General features: G+C 35.9%; 1 protein-coding gene across 7 annotated transcripts in view; it reads left to right on the top strand.

Moving 5' to 3' along the window:
* Positions 1-12,004, top strand: part of KIF16B (kinesin family member 16B) — a 289,212-nt gene that overhangs the window by 51,661 nt on the left and 225,547 nt on the right. For all 7 annotated transcript variants that reach the window (XM_033094524.1, XM_033094521.1, XM_033094522.1 and 4 more), the window contains 4 exons: positions 1,663-1,805; positions 3,292-3,460; positions 3,642-3,773; positions 5,859-6,034. In XM_033094524.1, coding sequence (XP_032950415.1) covers positions 1,663-1,805; positions 3,292-3,460; positions 3,642-3,773; positions 5,859-6,034 — 620 coding nt within the window. The remainder of the gene's footprint in view (positions 1-1,662; positions 1,806-3,291; positions 3,461-3,641; positions 3,774-5,858; positions 6,035-12,004) is intronic.

Raw genomic sequence — 12,004 nt, 5'->3', positions numbered from 1 at the left:
TATTGCTAATAGTTTTTATACTAACTGTACCCTCATGTTTTCTCTTTAATTGTTTTGTCAGATGTTAAAACATATTAAAAAGTGGCTTTATGAAGAGACAGAATAATCAAACAGGGCAAAACGTCCAGAATCTGATGTAGGTACATATAGAGATTTAGTTTCTAATAAATCTGCTATTCAAAGATTGGAGGAATATGGGTTATTAAGTTAATTTTTTCCATAAATTTGGAGAAGAGAAGGCTTTAAAATTTTTTGACTTACAACTCAGAAACCATGAAATAAAAGTGTTAAATTTGAAGTTAAAAAAAAATAAAACTTTTATTTGGCAGAAATACCATAAGCAAAGTAAGGAGACAACTTACAAATGGGGAAAATATTTTCATTTCAAGTTTCAGACAAAGGACTAATTTCCCTAATGTATAAAGAGTTCCTATAAATCAATAAGGACAGATTCAACAACCAAGTAGGAAAACGAACAAAGGATGTGAATAAACTGTTTGCAGAAATAGAAATACAGGTGATTTTTAAATAAAGGAAATGATGCTCAGCCTCACTCATAGTCAGAGAAAAGCAAAATAAAAATTCTTCAAGCTAACATTTATTACCTGTCTCAGGCAGATATAAGTAAGCCTGATGTGACAGTGTTGGAGACAGGCAGTCTAATATGTTACTACTGCTCGGTGTAAATTGCCTTTTATGGAGAACGATTTTGCAGTATCTATCAAAATTTCAAATGTACTTCGATCAGGCAATTCCACCTCTTAAGAATTTATTCTGCAGAAATATTCACACACATTTCAAAAGACCTATGTGTACAAGATTATTTGTAGCAGCATTACTTGTAATTGAAAAAAAAATGTAAACAACCTTTATAATCTCAATAGGAGACTGGTTAAATTGGTTATGGCACAATTCAATGCTTTGTAGCCATAAAAATGAATGAGGACCCACGTTAACTGATGCAGAATATTCTTCAATGTATTACTACATAGAAAAAAAGCAAGATGCAAAACTATGGTTTGTGTAAGAGAGGAAAAAAGATGTCTTTATTATATACGTAATTGTCTGTCTATGTATGGTTTATTTCTAGAAGGGTATGGAGGAACTGATTACAGTGGGTTGCCTGACAGAAAGGGAACTTGGGGATGGGTATAGGACAGGGGTTGGAGGATACCCTTTACACAGTATATCTTTTGTAGTATTTGCCTTTGAATACTATGAATAACCATATGAATGTTCCCAAGAAAATAAATAAAACGTTTTTAAAGAGGATTTTTAAAAATGCTTTTGGGTTTTGCATGAAGTTAGTGTTTACATTTCCCTTCTGTGTGCTATGATTAATGCTATTGAGGTTGATGATAGTGGCTAACATTTATCCCTGTGTGTCAGACATGCATTATCACATGAGGTGACTGGCGGTGGGCTTTGTGCTGGGCTATGTGACTTGGCCATAACCATGTAAGTCCACTAGTAAGCAGCAGAGTTGGGATTAGATCCCAGGCAGCCCAGCTCCCGAGTGTATTATAAACTATCCCACTGTAGGAATAAGTAAGATCTTCAAACAACAGATTTGTTCAGTTGTGTATTTATTTCAGAGAGGTGAATTTCTATTCCAATTACTATGTGTGAAGGTTTCTTCACTCTGTCTTTTTTTTCCCTCAGATTTATCCAAACATTTAGTACAGAACTATGGTGATGTAGAAGAACTTATGGATGCAGGAAATATCAATCGCACCACTGCAGCGACGGGGATGAATGACGTCAGTAGCAGGTCCCATGCCATCTTCACCATCAAGTTCACTCAGGTAAGGGCAGCTGTGGGGACTGCTTGGCTCCGTCTCTGAGGTCTTTACTTGCTGATTAACACCAGCTGAGGACCCATCATTGTTGAACCAGGAGCAGCAGCAGGCCAAGGTGACTGACTGTCATTTTCTTGTTAATTAGAGTTGAACATGTGCTGTGTGCTGAGTTTCTCTGTGGTTACAATCACAGTAATTTGAAATGTCCTGATGTGTACTCTTAAGAAATATTTAGCAGGCTTCCACCTTGTTCAAAACATAAAAAAATTTGCTTTGTGCTTAATTAAGCAAAAATTTTCATTGTTGCAAGCTCTGTGGGAGATAATGGATTTCGAGTCAGACCAGCTGGAGGCCAAGGTGAGGAGCTCGCTGCTGTACATTATCGCTCCATGGAGCTCAACCCACAACGTTGATTGTGATTATTTGAATCGTATTAAAGGAAAACGAACATTTTAAAGTAGTAATATAAGAATTCATTCTGATCAAGGGTTGGAGGGCATTTGGATATGTCTGGAAATTATTGAGTTTAAATATTTTAATACCTAAGCTACTAGAACACAGGAACACAAAAAATATAGAGTCCTCCCAGAACTTAAGAGTGTGTTAAGAGTTTTGGGGGTGTCCTGGCCTATATTAACCATTGAACACTTCAGATACAAAAATATAGCATTTTATTAACGAGGGCGATCAGAGAGCAAAGAAAATGAAAAAAGTTCTGTAAGGTCAATTGAACAACTCTCCCAATAAATTCTGTACATCTTCACCTTTCGTTAGTCCTTTGCTTTTGATTTACTCTACTGGTTTTTCTCCTGCTTTCTGGTTAGTGCAGAGTATGAATATGGTCCTCCCCAGTTCCTAATATACTTACATTTCTATCGAAATACAGTAATTTCTTTTTGGCATTTTGGTTCAGACTGTAAATGTAGGTTAAAAGTCTTTGGGAAAGTAGGATTTTGGTAGAATTCAGAATCAAGGGATATAGTATTTAAGATTCTCCAGTCTTATAATTTGTGAACAAATGTTTTAACATTGGATAACAGTCAAATGATCTTTTACATAATTGTCTATATTTATCATACTTTGGAGAGCTATTGTGCTTGGAATGCTGAAGTTTCTAGATGAGAACAAAACTAATTATTTATTTATTTATATTTTCCTTTGCTGATTGCCTCTCGGTGCCTAGGTTCCTATTCCGTCCCAGTCAGACTCTGTAAGCCTTTGTTGAGAAAGACGGAGTGATTTGAGTAATGGAATAGTTCTTCAGAAAGTTTAAGAATCACATATGGTGTAGTTCTATTATATTCAATTTAATTTTGGAAGTTTTTATAATCACTAAGAATGCCAATGAAACAACACAATTAAAAAAAAAAAAACACCAAAAATCCTACTCTGAGAGATCACAGTGAGGAGTGGAAAATAATTAGAATTGGTATCATAAACAACATTAGGACTGTTTATACTTCTTCAGTTTTGCTTTTATGTTTTACTGCAGGCAAAATTTGATTCTGAAATGCCATGTGAAACTGTGAGTAAGATCCACTTAGTTGATCTTGCTGGAAGTGAGCGAGCCGATGCCACTGGTGCCACTGGGGTTAGGCTGAAGGAAGGGGGGAATATTAACAAATCCCTCGTGACTCTGGGAAATGTCATTTCTGCCTTAGGTAGGTTTATACTTGTCTCCTGCCTCCTCTTATTCTTTGTGGTACACTCAGCAATTATGTTTAATATTTGTGTTACAAACTGAGGTTATATCCTCAAGGTTTTCTGAAGCCAAATTAGAGGGGGGAAAAAAAAAACAACTTTAATAATTCTTTTTTTCGGTCCTGTTTTTCTTCTTTACAGCTGATTTATCTCAGGATGCAGCAAATCCTCATGTAAAGAAGAAGCAAGTTTTTGTGCCTTACAGAGATTCTGTTTTGACTTGGTTGTTAAAAGATAGCCTTGGAGGAAACTCTAAAACTATCATGATTGCCAGTAAGAATTTTAGCTTCTTTTCCTCAACGTATAGTGTTTCATGTGAATTGACTGTAAATATTTAATTTTAAAGAGTCTCATTGGGAAATAACACTATTTTATGTTAAAAAAAATAATAGTTTTTCTGTCTTGAAGGAAACCACTTCCTGTGATCGGGTCTGCAGTATCATATTACTAACTTTTTCCCTTTTCCTAGTTCCATAAATTTGCCATGTTCTTGGTTATGCCAGCTGTGATACATGCAGAATGACTCTCAGCTTTTCTCTGCTTAAAGTATACGATAGAAACTTTTAACTGATAGGAGAAAATCGTCATAAGGACATAAAGGGAAGATTACCCAACTTTGTTTTATATTTTAAAGCAGTAAATGCAGAATTTAAAATTAACTGGGAGGGGAGGGAAGAGCCCCAATAAATATAAAAACTAATGATAACAGGAATATACGTCTAGATTTTCACTAATTAACTGAAAGGAGCAGAAGAGAGAAAAAATGTACAAAGGGAACATCGTTGTTAAGGAGAACCCAAACACTCTTTCCTTACCAACCTCACTTTTCCTCCCCCTTTCTCTCTTCCCTTGCCCTGCCTCCATGTCTCCCCACTCTCCATGCCATGTATTACTCAGGCAAGGGATCTACCTGGGGTATGCACCCCAGATGCAGTTGCATAGTCACCTAAGCCCTAAAGTTTGTGGTGGTGGTGGTGGTGGGGGCGTGTGATCAACCAGAGCTTTAAGGGGTAAAGAATTAACTGATCTATTGACTCTTCAAAAATTTTTATGCTCTGGGATTTTATAGATGAATTTCGACTTAATATTGAGAAATACAAAAAAAGTGGTCCCCCCAGTCTGCAGTTTTACTTTCTATGTATTTAGTTACCTGCGGTCAATTTTGGTCCAAAAATATTATTAATAAATGGAAAATTTCAGAAATAAACAATTCATAAGTTTTAAACTGTGCACTGTTCCGAGTAACATGATGAAATCTTGTGCCATCCTGCTCAGTCCCCCCCAAAGTGTGAATCACCCTTTGGTCCAGCACATCCATGCTCTGTACGCTCCCCGTCCATCAGTCACTTAGTAGCCATCTTGGTTATCAGATCCACTGTCCTGGTATTGCAGTGCTGTGTTCAGGTAACCCTTATTTTACATAATGGCCTCAAAATGCAAAAGTAGTGATACTGGCAATTCAGACATGCCAAAGAAAAGCTGTAAAGTGCTTCTTTCAAATGAAAAGTTGAAAGTTCTCGACTTAATAAAGAAAGAAAAAAATTGTATGCTGAAGTTGCTAAGATCTACAGTAAGAGCTAATCTTCTATTTAATAGAAATTCTGAAGAAGGAAAAAGGAATTCGTGCTAGTTTTGCTGTCACACCTCGAACTATAAGAGTTACGGTCACAGAGTGTGATAAGTACTTGGTTAAGATGGAAAAGGCATTACAGTTGTGGGTAGAAGCCATGAATAGAAAACATTTCAATTGACGGCAACATGTTGCACCAAGAAGCATTGAGCCTACATATAAAGACTTCAGCAAAGTGTCCATTGAAACAAGTGACACCAAACCATTTACTACAAATAAGGGAGGGGTGCACAGATTCAGGAATAAGTTTGGACTGAAAAATAGAAAAATTACTGGAGAGGCTGCATCTGCCGATGAAGAAGCTGCTTGCTGCCACATTTCCAGCTGAGTTGAAGAAGTTGATTAGGGTTCGATACTCTCTGTGGTTTCAGGCATCCACTGGGGGTCTTGGGACAGACAGGCAGGGACTACTGTAGTCTTGAAATCCTTTTCTTCCAGTATTTTTAAGAGAAAACTCCCTAAATTACAGTGGAGTATCTCACATCTCATTTTAGAGTTGGTTAGATGGCTGATTCTATACTTAAGAAGAGCAAAATGATATTTAATTTAGTACAGTGAACACCTTTACTATAAATCCTAGATAATTTTTAATATTCATTACTGTGGCAATGAATATTTAGTCTATCCAATGACCTGGGGTTAATCTGACTTTTAAATTACAAACCAACTTTGTGTTAAATGAAACATTGAGTGCTAGATAAATTGTTTTTTGAATTCATTCTTCACAGCCATTTCACCTGCTGATGTCAATTATGGAGAAACCCTAAGTACTCTTCGCTATGCAAATAGAGCCAAAAATATCATCAACAAGCCCACCATTAATGAGGACGCTAACGTCAAACTCATCCGTGAGCTGCGAGCTGAAATAGTCAGACTGAAAACGCTGCTTGCTCAAGGGAATCAGGTTGGGTTTTTCTGAGATTTATGGATAATTTTCTTTGAGTAATGGCATCTATTTCTAGATCTTAATGAGACAATTATCTCACTCATTGTATTGATTTGAGTAAATAAGTTTTAAGTAAAGCTTGAATGAGTTAGCTGGTTTCTCCTTTACATCACCCTCTCACTGGCCTTTATATGCATGATGTGCTCTGTAAGTAAGATTTTATCCACTAAACTCAAAATGATTAACCATCTAATAGTTATCAATTATGGATGGAAGTTTAACATGCGATAGGATTAACAGCATAATCTCCATTAGTAGAAGGAAATTGAAGTGCTTGCCGTAATACTTAAAATTCTACCCATGCATTTTATGACTTGAAAATGTGTTTTAACAGAAAGAAAGACTAGTTTGAACACCTTTCTGAGTCTTTTGCCCATTACAGAGGTGGTTGTCGTGATACAGTGAGATGCATGTGGCCTGGTTAAGACATGTCCCTGGGGCCTGGCTGATTGTTGAAACAGCCTCACTTCAGGATCTTTGGAATTCTAGTGAAGGAGCCTTGTCCTTTTGTGTTTTTCACAGTGGACTTCCTTATCATCTGCATAGTGTATATACAGAGTTACATTCTTGATGAATCGTGTGAGTTAGGTTCTTTCAGGTTTAGACTGTTGTGATGAAAGTCCACTCTTGAAAGAAAAATCAAGGACAGCTTTTAAAAATGTTCAAGTTAGATTGGAGTTAGAAATAAAGATACATTTCTTCCTGTTTTCTTAACCTATGAATAGATGTATCATTAAATGATGCATCATTAAATGATACAATTAAATGATATATTAAATGATACATCTAAAATGTATGATTATAAAAATACTTTTCTTTAAATGTAAAGTACTTGCTCCCGAGCAGCTTTCCATCTAGGAGCATATGGCCCTTGAAGCCCTTGACATCTCGTAAGTGGTTTGACCTATGAAAATATTGATAGGTTAAAAACCTGGCTGAGTTTCCTGTGTCCTGAAATACACCTGACAGCTCTTTCCTATAGGTGGTGAACAACAGTTGCATGGGGATTGCTCATTGCACTTAAAAATATGTCCACATCCATTTTACTTTTTGATGTGGAGCTTTCCCGTGTGTGAAGGGAAGTTGTCAGAACAAGTAGTCCAGCTGTATGTGATGCTGTCAGGCTCATGTAACTTACGACGTGAACCACAATAGTCATTTATATTTACACACCCTGTTATTGGAATCTTTTTCAGTGTTTTCAAAACATTATTTATCTGAAGTAAACTTTTAAGGATGATTGTATAGGATCACCCAAACTATGTATGAAGGAAAGTATTTGGAAAATTCTTGTGCAACTTCTTGTACTTAATGTTTTACTAAGTTATGAGCATGAAGGAAAAGAAAAATCAGCCACTTTAAATCAAACTGAGGAAATCCTTGAAAGGAGCCTTATTACATGGACGGGAAAACTCTAATTTACTGAAACTTTTCAAATTCTGTCTGAGGAATGTTTTCAGAGGTATTGTGCGTGCCAGTAGCCTTATACTTTGTGGTCTTTTATCTTGTTTCTTTTGTGACAAAGACTACTGCTGTAATTAAAGGAGTATTTTTGTTGCTGTAGTTTTGGGAGTGAGGATAGAAAAGATAGTTAAGTCTATTTTAGAACACGCTGAAGATAAAATTCATTGATAAACTTAATACATTACAATAAAAAACAGGAGCACAATTTAAAATAACTTATCACAATATGAAGCTATAAATTGTTGTGAAACAATACAGGCTCATCCTAGATTAATGAAATTTGTGATGCTCAATAAAATAGGCAGGTGTTCTTAAGTGCCCATTAACGATCTCTGTTTAAATTTTTCTGACGACATTGTTATATTCCCACATTATTTTATTCCAAATGGTTCGTTGAGAATGTTATTCAAATCAAAGTTCCATTTCTAGGAGTATTTTAGTACAGATAAGTAAAAATAAACTCCTACTTTTAATAATTTTATGTGTTTGCCAATGCAAAATGTCATGTACATCAGAGTTTCAAAAGCACAATTTAAATAAAGCAAACATTTTTGACATGCATTGGATTTGCTTCTACTAATTGTATATAAGTATATATAGGTAGTAGTTTACATATATATATATATAAACTCTTTATTGAAGTATTATATATACACAAAAATTGCATAATGTAAGTATACAGATCAATAATTTTCACAAGCTGAATTCACCCATCGAACCTGCACCCACATCAAAAAACAGAACATGAACTACACTGTCGAAGTCCCCTTGCAAGTTCTTTTCCAGGTACCACCAAGGGTAACCACTATCCCGACTTCTAAAGGCATAGATTAGGTTTCAGGTTTGCCTATTTTTGTTCTTTATACAAATAGAATCATGCAGTATATACTCTTTTGATCTCACTCTCTTAATTCAACATTGTACTTGTGAGACTTGTCCATGTTAGTTCATGAAGTTGCAGATCCATTTATTTTCATTTCTATATTGTATTCCATCATACAAATGTATCCCAACTCATTTATTGTATTTTTGATGAGCATTTGGGGCGTTTCCTTCTGGTGCTATTAGTGCTACTATGAACTTTCCTGTACATGTCTTTTACTGAACGTACAGATGTATTTCTGTTAGGTTTATACCTAAGAGTGGAATTGATGGATCAGAAGTGTACATATACATATGTTCAGTTTTAGTAGATACTGCCAAACATTTTTTAAAAGTGGTTAGACCAATTTATACTCCACTGTCAGTATATGCAAGTGCCTGCTGTAGTTGCTGCAGGTCCCTGCTAACACTTGGTATTGTCCATTTTTCATTGTAACCATTCTGATGGCTGCATAGTGGTATTACAGAAAGATGTCAGTTTGTACTTCTCAGTTGATTAATGAAGTCAAGCACTTGGATATCTTGTCTTTTCAAGTGTTCTCTTTTATTATATTTAAAACATCTTTACAGACTTCTGCTTTGAATTTGGCGGAGAGAAAATATTTCAACTCTTCTCTCTTGAATGTATCTGGAACTAACAAGAAAATTAAACAATATAGACATTAAATATGCAACAAAAGTCAGGAAGCAAAGAAGACAATGAGAGAAGATGGAAGTAGAATAAATTCTTCATTTTTGTAACTGGAGTACAGATAAATTTTAAATAATAGATAGATAATAGAAATATCATTATGTGTAAACTTTTAAGATAGATACCTCTAAGAGAGGGTCACACAGGAAAGCTCAGTTATATGATGTTTGTAAGGCGGGGGCAAAACTCTGCCAGCTAATTCAAGGGGAAAGAAAGCATTGAAAAAACAGCATTGTTTGAACCTAAAGAAAAGTACTTTATTCTGACAAAGAGTACAATGTATAATTAAAATCAAACATGACATCAGCTTTCATAAAGGAAAAAAAAAGAACAACAAATCTGTAGAAAATAGTAGGAGCAGAGCCATACACACATTTGTCATAGGGAACGTGAACTCCTCTTTTATTTCAAATAAGTGAGGACACAGCATATTTACATGACAAAATGAAAATTTTCTTGGATCAATACAAACCAGGAAAAAGATTGCCAACTCATGCAACAAATGACTACTTTCTTTATTATGAGAAGAGCTATTAAAAAATAAGAAAAAGATTGCGCCCTGACAGAAAAGTGAACAAATAATGTGAATACAATTCATAGGAGAGTTTCAAATGGCTTCTAAACATATGGAAGTGTGCTTAATGTCATTTGAAATATGGCAAATTCAAATATTAAGAATAGTGAAATGTGTATGTACATGTGTATGGATACATACATAGTTATAAGCTGGGTATTTTACTGTATGTAAATTGTACCTCAAAGTTCTTAAAAAACAATGAGATGTCCTTTACACCTGACAGATGGGGGAAAATCAAAATGCTTGATTGCACGATGTATTGGCAAGGATGGAAGCAAGACGTGCTCGTGTGTGTTGTCAGTGGAGTTGATATTGCTGCAGTTCTGATGCAGTGTTACTCTTGGTTTAACATGTGAACTTAGTCTGAGTATTATTTAATCCTGAACATTTTTCTTCTAAATAGACACCTTATAATGAGTAATTTAATTGGAAGTGGTTTAGTGTTACCAAAGATTTATTTTAGAAAGGTCTTAGGTAGGCCTTTCTTTGCATGTGCTTTAAAATAAATTTTCAGACGTCATGGTGGTCATGATGGCCTGCATGTGTATATCAATCACTTATTACCTACGCAGTTGATGATGTGGTAGGAGTGTGTCAGCTTTGATTATAGATGGAAAAATTCCAATAGTGGATTATGTAAAATTAACCATGTTATAAAGCGTTTACTAATTGTTTTGAAAATTGTCAACCATATATAACGATGCAGTCATTATAACGTCTGTGACTTGCATTTCTTCATTTAAAATATTTATTGAGTACCATCTGTGTGCCAGATGACATGCTAGGTGCAGTGATGCATTGAAGTAATGTGTTAGCCAAGCTCCTTTTCCTTCATAAGGATGAATTTGACCTTGGGTTAACTTTCTGGTTTCATTCTCTGTAAATGGATAAAAGTGGGATGCCAGCTATATAACCAGGCAGCGTCTCTAATGATAAAATTGCCCCCAATTGGTGAATTGCATCTAGATTAGGATGAACTATATAAAAACTATAAATCCCTGTTGAAAAGCCTTGAGTGCAGTGACTCTTATAACAGGTGTGTCCCTTGTAGGGCCCCTGGAGGATGTGCCTATGACATTGTTATAAGAGATATTGGCTTGCATTTGTGGGCTTCTAAGCCACGGTGGGCCCCACACAAGCCTTTGTGGGTCTTGCCCCTCACGACGGCCAAGCAGTAGCTCCTGGACAGCTGTGATGACGACTGCAGAGACCACATGATGACCTTGCCCTCCCCTGCTGGCAGCCCTGCTTTCTGCTGAGTGGACAGATGCCAAGTGTGGCCCATGGGAGTCTTGTTAGTCTGAATGTTTAACTGAGCCTAATAAGACCGCCTCATTGGTATTATATTGGTTTGAATAGAAATTAAGAAGTGGAGAGTAGTAATGAAAAAAATGCTCAGCCTCTGGGGAGTACAACTTGGCTATTAAAAAAAAAAACATACGTATAGATGACTCACAGATTCCCTTCTAGGAATTCATTCTGTTGCTGCAGCCATGTGTATTGTAGGTAACTAATACAGTAATAGTCATTGTAGCATTGCTGGTAAAGCCAGAGATGAGGAAAAACTGCATTTCTGTTAATAGGGAAGCGCTGACATAAATTATAGCATATCTATACAATTCCACTCTGTGGTGGAATTGGAATTGTTCAAAAGAATCAAGTAGTCTTAGTTGTACTGAATATCCCCCCAAATATATTGTTGAGTGAAAAAGGCAGCATTCAAAATAGTGTTCATGTTGTTTATGTTTAAAAAGACAACAAAAACATGCTTGCATATGACCAGAATAATTGCAGGTTTACACAGCACATTGGGTAAGAGTGGTTGCCTGTGGGATGGGGAGGGAGCAAGACTCCCCTTTCTTTTTTTCTTCCTGATGAAGCCTGAGGGGACACTGTGTCTCTGTCTCTCAGATTATGAGTTATGAGTGTCATCAAACCCTCTGTATGTCCCTCCTGGCTCCATTTGCTTCTTCTTTCTCTCTCTGACTTGTCCCACCCAGTTCTAACCGGATTTTGGTGTTTAGTCATTCTTCTGTCAATCTTTATACCTTTGCAACATGGATACGGAAATGGATAAATAGATGGTGGTGTAGCTATACCATACATGGAATATCCAGCAATGAAAATAAATGATTTTCCTTTGCATGCAGTATCAGCATGGATGGATTTCAGAAGCCTGTGGTAGAGTAAGACTTACTTACGCTTCTTAGATTTTGAATTTTGAACTTTGTGCGTATTCAAAACAGACGAATCCTTTAGGATCTAGAGATTTAGATCATACTTGACTTTGGTAAAATGTCAGTTATGTTACATT

This window comes from Rhinolophus ferrumequinum, chromosome 23 (assembly GCF_004115265.2).
Source record: "Rhinolophus ferrumequinum isolate MPI-CBG mRhiFer1 chromosome 23, mRhiFer1_v1.p, whole genome shotgun sequence".
In the NCBI taxonomy this organism is placed as follows: domain Eukaryota; kingdom Metazoa; phylum Chordata; class Mammalia; order Chiroptera; family Rhinolophidae; genus Rhinolophus; species Rhinolophus ferrumequinum.
The sequence above is the reverse complement of the archived record's forward strand: the minus strand, read 5'-3'. Positions and strand labels throughout refer to the sequence as shown.